We start from the raw sequence: 8599 nt of genomic DNA, 5'->3' as shown, positions 1-8599 counted from the left end.
CTACTCTGAAGGCTCCTTGGGTGTATATGCGACATTATCGTAGGCGGGGGGAGGAGAAGCTGCGGGGCTGGGGATGCTGAAGTCTGTGCCGAAGGCGTTTGGCAGGAAAATCACAGGCTGCAAAGGAAAAGAAAACAAACCCAGGCAATCCTGGTGGCTCCGGCGCCCTCGGGGAGCTGTTGCAATAGTGCCCTCTTGTGGGCAATGTGAGAACAGCGCCCTAGTAGTGAACGCTCCGAGGATGAATTGGCCCCAGGCATCAGTTCAACTAAATTTCCAAGAAGTATTTGTTGAGGTCACCTGTGATCTGGGCATTGGAGGTACAGCAACGAAACCGACAGGAGTCTCATTTCCTAAGGTTCTGGATTTCTTTGTCTCTGGACAGTCCTACACTGGTTCAAGGCTTGGATACGGCGCCGGCAAGGCTTGAACCTATACGGTTCAAGGCCGGATACAGCACCGGCATCCTTGTAGCCTCTTCGCGGCGGCTTCCCTGCCTCCCACCCCTACGGCTCCGCCCCGCTCCCCGCCCCCGCAGTGGGCAAACCCTCTAGATTGATTTCCCTGAGCCCCACTCTACTCACCCTCGCCTCAGACAGTACAGGCCTTTGCTCAGACTTCCAACAGCTCCACACCCCGTTTTGCACAAATCCACCTCCCAAGCGGGACCCCCACCCCGCCCCCGCCCACACTGTGGCCTGCATGTTTGTTTCGGCGAAGGCTGACTTCCAACTGGTTCCCTTGCCACGAAGGCCCTTCCTCCATCCCCTCTCTGTCTGCACTGTCCTCCAGTTTGGGGAAAACGGAGGTCACTGCCCACCCGAGTCGTGCTGCCCTTCCTAATGCCCACGTCTCTTGACCCGTGAACTTCTGGAGGGTCCCACTCATCCCCGACAGCGATCCTCCTCGTCCCCAGCGCCCGCCTTCCAGGGCTCCGCGAGCAGTCGCACAGAGCAGCGGGTCCCTTGATGCTGGCGTGCCCCTGTGGCCACGGGGAAAACCTTCCCGCAGAAACTCCTTTGAGTTCCCGAATGTACCGGATGTACGAGTGGGGCGCTCTTGGAAGGACCGGGGGAGGGGGGAACGAGGCACTCACCGCGTGGGCTTGGGCGCGAGTGGCTTGGCACCCGAAGTGGGCGGCAATGACCGCAATGAAGAACTCCAGTATGGTGAACATGGTAAGCACGGCCAGATAGCCCCTGCCTACATCCTGGGGACCAAACCCCACAGTCAAGGCCAGCCGAGAACTCTAGAACAGAGGAGGAAAGGGCCCAGCGCGAGCCAGAATAACGTGCCCCAGGTCACACAGCCAGCCGATGGCAGAGCTGGAGCGGGTCTCCCTGCTGCGTGACGCCTACTCTCCCTTGAACTCCAGATTGCTTCTCTGCGACCCGCCCCCCACCCTCCACGACGCCCACCCTTGAGGTAGGGTCCTGGGGTCCATATACACTTGGGGGTCTCTTGGGATTGGCAGGCTCTGCTGATGCCCAGGGCCCTACAACCTCCTCGCCCACCCCCGCCTCCTCCTCCTGGATGTGGCTGTTACTCTTCAAGTTTTCCCACTGCTGGGGACGTTCAGACAACACACCCAGTTAGTGACACCAAAATCCATGAGCAGAATGGCCGTCCCTGCAAAGGCCGCCATGGCGCTGAGAATGTTGGTCCCCAGACTGCTCCTCACCTGCAGGGGTAGAGATGGAGGGGAAGGAGGGGAGAGGGGAGGCGGGGGGAGGAGGAGGGACAGGAGCCTCCCACACCAGGCCTCCCGCGGCCCCCGGGTCCTCACACCCATGCCCGTACCTGCGTCCCCCTTGACCTTCTCCTTTCCTCCTGTCCTTCCCCGGGGACCTCAGGCGAATGGCCCTGCTGACCACTCCCCCCGCCCTTACCTTGAATTGTCTTCTTAGAAGCTGCTGGGAAAGGGGCCTGACCTCCTTCATGGCCTCCCTAGGTGGGGTCTGCAGAGGCTCCTTGCCCACCCATTACTGTGCTCCACCCCTCAGGCCGAGCATCCTGACGGTGCAGCTACCCCACGGGCAGGGGTCGGGGGAGGCCCTCTGCTGTGGACACTGAGGTTGGGAGAGGTGTTGGGGTCAGTTCCACATGGTTCCAGGCAGGGGCTGGCAGAGCAAGCACTGCAGATGCCTGTGAGGCACCAGGCAGGGGAGACAGATGCAGAGGCTGTGAGCCTGAGGTCCGGGGGTTGGAGGTCCGGGCCTCGTCCTCATCCGGAGGTTCCAGACTTGGGACAAGTGGACCCCTGGGTGGTCCAGGCAATGGCTTGGGGGTCACCCTCCCCATGCTGCTGGAACCTGATGCTCTTTTGACCCACTAGCTGAAGCCTTCTGGTTAAACAGCCCTAACCTTAAAGTGGGGACCACTCACAGGTGGGCCGGGGAGTGCAGGATTTGCTCAAGTTCAAAGACCCTGACTCCTCTTTTTTTGGATGACAGGGAGGAGGTCGTTGAGATCAGAGCAACCTCACACGTAATCAATTAACTGATGAATGAATCCTGCAAACTTCTGTTGAGCACCTGGTGCCTGCCAGGCACTGTCCAGGATGCTGTGAGCATGGGGCAGAGTAATTCAGCCCTCTCTCCCCGCCCCCATCCAGACTTTACAGCCTGGGGGGAGAGGGGAATATAAGTTTGATTCTGAGGGTTCCCTGTGTCCAGTCCTGTTCTATTAGAATCCATTCTCCACCCAGCAGCTCTAGGGAGTGTAAATAGAGCACCGATTCTCCTGCCCCCTGGTGGCTCAGACAGTAAAAGATCTGCCTGCAATGCAGGAGACCCACGTTTAATTCCTAAGTGGGGTAGATTCCCTGGAGAAGGGAATGGCAACCCACTCCAGTATTCTTGCCTGGAGAATTCAGTGGACGGAGGAGCCTTGTGGCCTACAGTCCAACTGAGTGACTAACACTTTCACTTCTCCCCCGCTCCACTCCCGGCTCCAACCTCTGTGGCTTCCCACTGCCCTTAAACTTGACTCCATCCACGAGTGTCTCCCCACCTCTTCCTCTCAGTTTAGTTCCTCTAACTCAGCACCTGGTTTGCTGTAATCCAAAGACCTGGCCCCTTGTCCACCCTCTAGCCTGGGATACTGGTCTCCAGGCTCCTGTATGGCTGCTGCCCTCTGAACAATGAGCTCAGCAACACCTGCTCAAGGACTGCAGACTCTCCCAGTTGAGCGGAACCCCTCACATTATCCTGGGGCTTTGTTCAGCACTTTTCACTCTGTAAAGACCTTATCTGTGTGTGTGTGTGTGTGTGTGTGTGTGTGTGTGTGTGTGTGTGTGTATGTGTGTGTGTGCGTTTTTAGGCGGGGGTTGGGGGTGTCTTACCAGACATTAGAATGTAAGCTCCATGAGGGCAGGGACTTGACTCTGGTGCGATGCTCAACACTCTCCCATCCAAAGCCTCCATCGCCCCCTGCCCTCCCCGTCAACCACCCGCAGAAGGCATGGAGCTGTCTGAGATGTCAACCCAGTGCAGCTGTAACTTCTCCGCACTTCCCTTCCAAGACTTTTGCCCCGGTCAAATGGAGTCACGCATAGTTTCCATGGTGACCCTGCCCAAACTCCCTCCTTGCATCCTCATGATCTTCCTTCAGGATTCCTACATGCCCACCAAGGCCCAGATCAGCCATATCCTGTTCAGGAGGGCTTTTTGCCTTGTCCTTTTCTCTGGGCCATGAGCACTTCATCTGCAGACCCTCGCTTTCTGCCTCTTGTGGTATTTTGAAAGTACCTCTTGGTTTCTTCTGTCCTGTAGGCAGGGCAGGGACTGTGTCTGGCTGTCTGGGTGTTACCCCATGCCTGGCCTTCAGCAGCTCCCTATGGAGTGCGTGGTGAGGGAGTCTTTGGAGGCAGGGCAGAGTGGAGCTGGCTGCAGCCCCATTCTCACCCCTGGGTCTCCCACTCAGACTTACCAGGCAACTGGTGTGGTTCTTCTCGGCTGCCACTGAGAGGGACCCCGAGATGATGAACTGTGTGGGGAAGCGGGTATCCTAGTGAGGCTTCAGCCGGGACACTGGGCAGGGCACACCATGCCTGCACTATCAAGGCCATGGGTATCAGGGAAAGGCCAGCAGCCTCCTGGATGCCACCTTCTTGGCCTCCTGGCCAGGCACTTGAGATCGCTCTGTGAGGGTATCCCATGATTACTAGGGGCTCCTGTCCAGGGAACTAGGGCCATGGCTTGCAAGATGAATGTTTTCGCTGACATTGTATCATCAATACGGAAGGCATTGCTCCTTCAGACATTCACTCATCAGACATTTCCTGAGCAGCAGGCATGTGGCAAGATCCCAGCAGAGTTGAATCAGACAGACAAGATCTCTGCCCTCATGAGGCTTCTATTCTAATTTGGGAGGATGGACACTTAGCAAATAAACAATCAAGAGTGCTTAGAAGTTTGAAGGATGGAGGCCAGGTAACTACAGGTGTTTCATGTCCTTATCCCCTGCCTTTATCCCCTTCAGTCCATCCTTTAGGCGGGGAGCAGGCTAAGCTCTATGCTGGGAGCTTTTCACACACAGGAGTGGGGTCTGGGTCAGGTAATGATTAGGGTTTGTGGCTGGGAGTTAGATTTAGGCTCAGGCCCCCACCCAGGAGCCGCTGTGCCCAGGAGAATGAGGTGGAGGGTGAGCCTGGGCACAGCCCCCCGCCCAGATGGCCCCGGCACTCACGCAGGCTCCTCCCCAGAAGGGGACGCCGCCTTCGATGAAGAGCATCCCCACGTGGCCGCGGCGGACCATGAGCAGGACGCCGCCGAAGCCCAGGTGGATAAGGCCGATGAGAATCTGGACGGTCTGCGGGGAGCAGACGGCGGCTCAGCCAGGCGGGCGCGGCGGGCTCCACACCGCCCCCTGCCGGCCGCAGAGGAGAGCGTGGCAGGGCCATGCAGTCCCACTTGGAACCCTCAGCGACTCGGAAATGAACTCAGATTCCCTTCTTTTAAGGAGACATCATTATAACAACTGTAAAAGACACGGTATTTTAAGATGGAAAGCCAGTTCCCCACAGCTTTCAGGACCCACCCTTCTGTTTCCATGTCTCCACGGGTTTGCCTTTTGCTCCGGCCAGGTCTTAAGCATCCTGTGTTGCTGCTTGGCATATTAGCCCTCATGTCAGTGGCTCAGCATTCCCTGCGCTGACTGCCTCACCGCTTTCTTCCTTGTGCCCCTGCAGCCTGCACAGATATCTCCTGAGTGTTTTTCTCATTGGAGTGTCACTGATGCATCCCAGTCACTTGCAGGAGCTGCCACCTACCACCTGGAATCTGGACTTAGGTTTTATATTGATTAGTTAATCAATTAATTAAAGGAGTAGTTTCCCAGCACCTCACTGACCCATTCTCAGAAGTGGGATGGTTTTCCCAAGGATGAGGACAATGTGGGCTTCTGATTCATGATGCCACATTTCTTTCTTTTTTTTTTTTTTTTTGCCACATTTCTTCCTAAGTGGTTTTTTTTTTTTTCCTTTTTGTTTTGTTCATTTGTTTTAAAGTATTTATTTATTTGGCTGCTTTGGGTCTTGGTTGAGGCATACAGGATCCTTCATCACGCAGCATGGATTCTCTAGTTGGAGCATGCAGGCTGCAAAGTGCACAAGCCTCAGCAGTTGCAGCAGGCAGGCTGTGGGATCTTACTTCCCCGACCAGGAATTGATCCCTCATCCACCTGCCTTGCAAGGCAGATTCTTAACCACCGGACCACCAGGGAAGTCCCTGTTTTCCAAATGGTTTTGGTAACAACTGAATCTAGAACTGTGTGGAAAGGGACATTGATGGCCCCTGAACTCAGCCTCTGTCTAATCCAGGTGGTGGTGGTGGTTTAGTCACTAAGTCGTGTCCAACTCTTGCGACCCCATGGCTTCTCTGTCGATGGGATTCTCCAGGCAAGAATACTGGAGTGGGTTGTCATTTCCTCCTCCATGGGATCTTTCCGACCCTGGAATCGAACCCCGGTCTCCCGCATTGCAGGCCAATTCTTTACTGACGGAGCTACTAGGGAAGATCCTAATCCAGGAGCCCTGTCCATCTTCTGACTTCTAAATGGACTCCCTTAGTGATGAGGTGCTCACTGTGGTCCATTTATGGGCAGTTCAGGCTATAGAATCAAATCTTAGGATCATGTGCTATATATATATCTTCCTAACTTGACAGTCAAGCATTTGTACATTTAAAGGCGTGACCCTTTGAATCCTCTCTTTCCTTCTCTCTTCGGTCACTTGTCTTCCATCTTTTCTGTGCCCTTTTAGGGAATCACGTCCCAGCTGCCAAGGCCACTCTCCTCCTCGGGTCCTTCCCCTGCTACTGGATCAATACTGCTATTCCAGTTACTCCTCGTAAGACACCGGCTGCCACTTACCAAATGCCTGTCTACACTAAGCGATGTGCTGGGTGTTTTAAAGACATTATCTCTTTTAACCCTAATGTGATGAGGTAGGTATCCTAAAATTATTATCTTGATTTCAGAAATGAGGAAATTGAGGAAAATGAGGTTCAGAGATATTCAGTAATTTGTGCGAGGTCTCCCAGCTAGGAAGTGGCAGGCCAACTAATTCTAAAGCCAGTATTCTCCCTGGCTGATACTCCCTAGAACCTATCTATAGTTTCTCCTTTTTATATTTTTCAGCAATTTTCGTTTGTCTCAGCAAAACCCTTTGGGGGTCATTGTTTCCCAGAGTCTGGTCTGAGATTTCCAGTCTCCAGCAATGGATTCACCATCTTTGTCCATTTCTTCTAGTTCACTCCTGCCCCAGTGGAGTTGGTGCAGCCTTTAGGCTCCTAAGTTCCAGCATATTCAAGCCCAAGCCTTGGGCCAGCGACTTGGCTTTGATGAACCTAAGCTCCCTAATCTGTCCAGTGGGAACTATAACCCCTGTCTCACAAGTGGTGATGAGACTCTAAGGAGACTACTCGTGCAAATTCCTTGGCCCAGTGTGCGCACCTCTCGGGGGCACTCAGTAAATGAGAGTTGTCATCACTGTGGTCATCCCCACCATCATCATCAATTAAACTATGTTTTCATCTTCCTCTAGGACAAACTGAGGCTGAAGGACAAGCTGAATACACTCCGCATGTAATATATAGATAAATATGTGTATCTATCTATCTATCTATTGATCTCCCTCCAAGAGATCAATATCTCAAGGCTATCTGAGGTTGGACTGTCAGCCCTTCAGGAGCCAAGAACTGGCCTTGCTACCACTTCAGCTTCATCTCATCTCCCTCCTTCCTCTGCTCATCAACTTCTAGCCATGTCCACCTTCTATTTTGTCCTTGAACAAGCCACTTCAGGGCCTCTGCACTTGCTGTTTCCTCTACCTGATGAGCCAATCTTTGTCCCCTCACTTGGCTGGCTTCAGCCCAGCATCTAGATTATTAGCTACAATGTTATCTCCCCAGACAGACCTCTCTGTCCATCTTTGCTAGTGTTGCCCCTCCCCCATGATCATTTTTGACCTCACTGCCTCATTTGGAGTTATCGCAGTCATTTGTTCACTGGTTTACTCTCTGTGAGCTCTGCAGAATGGTCCTTGTCTGCCTGGAGCATGACTGCATCCTCAAGTCCACACTGCTGCTGCTACTGCTAAGTCACTTCAGTCGTGTCCGACTCTGTGCGACCCCATCCCTGGGATTCTCCAGGCAAGAACACTGGAGTGGGTTGCCATTTCCTTCTCCAATGCATAAAAGTGAAAAGTGAAAGTGAAGTCGCTCAGTCATGTCCGACTCTTCACGACCCCATGGACTGCAGCCTACCAGGCTCCTCCGTCCATGGGATTTTCCAGGCAAGGGTACTGGAGTGGGGTGCCATTGCCTTCCTCTCAAGTCCTCACTAAGCATCTACCAATTGCTACCCTAGTGGCTCAGACAGTAAAGAATCCACCTGCAATGCAGGAGACCTGAGTCTGATCCCTGGATTGGGAGGATCCCCTGGAGGAGGACATGGAAACCCACTCCAGTATGCTTGACTGGAGAATCCCCATGGACAGAGGAGCCTGGCGAGCTGCAGGCAATAGGGTTGCAAAGAGTCAGACACGGCTGAGCAACTAAGCATAGCACATATCTCCAAGGTGCATGAGTGCCCCCTCCTTGCCCAGCACCTATGCCCCCGGTGGTTGGAGAGACTGTTCTTACCCCCAAAGCCTTGGGCTCTCCCGTCAGAAACGTCTCCCCGGGCCGCAGGTCTGGTGGCTGGGTGACCCGTGGTGTCTGCGCCCCCAGCGGCGGCTCCTCGTACTGCATGATCCCGGGAGGCTGGCACAGGGAGGTGGGCAGGATGGCTGGGGGTGGGCGGAGGCCGCTGGCGTTGCTGGGTGGGATGACGACAAACACGCCATTGCTGGAGGGAGCCGTGGACATCGTGCTCAGAAAGCCTGGGAGACAGAGGCTCCGGAAATAATAATGATAGTGATGATGGTTACGCATCTGCACAAGAGACTGTCAGTTTATCAACAACCTGCCTGCCTACCTACCCCTGTTCACTGCAGTCCCCAGAGGCTGGCACCAAAATCTCTGCTCAGTGAAGAAGGGAAGCTTCCGTCAGGGAAGTAAAGGGATGTCAGAGGTCAAGGTGAGGCAAGGCCAAGACT

General features: G+C 54.3%; 1 protein-coding gene across 1 annotated transcript; it reads right to left on the bottom strand.

Moving 5' to 3' along the window:
- On the bottom strand, positions 1–8369 carry MS4A15 (membrane spanning 4-domains A15). The gene is made up of 6 exons (XM_065937444.1): positions 8145–8369; positions 4690–4812; positions 3931–3987; positions 1589–1681; positions 1097–1210; positions 1–117 (listed from the first exon to the last, which is right to left on the bottom strand). Exons 1-6 carry the CDS (start codon positions 8367–8369, stop codon positions 1–3), a joined length of 729 nt encoding a protein of 242 aa, XP_065793516.1.
- Positions 8370–8599: the final 230 nt, after the last annotated feature.

This window comes from Muntiacus reevesi, chromosome 5 (genome assembly GCF_963930625.1).
Source record: "Muntiacus reevesi chromosome 5, mMunRee1.1, whole genome shotgun sequence".
In the NCBI taxonomy this organism is placed as follows: domain Eukaryota; kingdom Metazoa; phylum Chordata; class Mammalia; order Artiodactyla; family Cervidae; genus Muntiacus; species Muntiacus reevesi.
This window is presented reverse-complemented; position numbering and strand designations above follow the sequence as displayed.

Coding starts and splice junctions, on each gene's coding strand:
- MS4A15 (XM_065937444.1), bottom strand. CDS start 8,369: ATGTCCACGGCTCCCTCCAGCAATGGCGTGTTTGTCGTCATCCCACCC. Junction 1,682..3,930: donor AGAACCACACCAGTTGCCTG/GTAAGTCTGAGT, acceptor CTACCCCTGCAG/GTGAGGAGCAGTCTGGGGAC. Junction 1,211..1,588: donor ATTTTGGTGTCACTAACTGG/GTGTGTTGTCTG, acceptor TTTGGTCCCCAG/GATGTAGGCAGGGGCTATCT.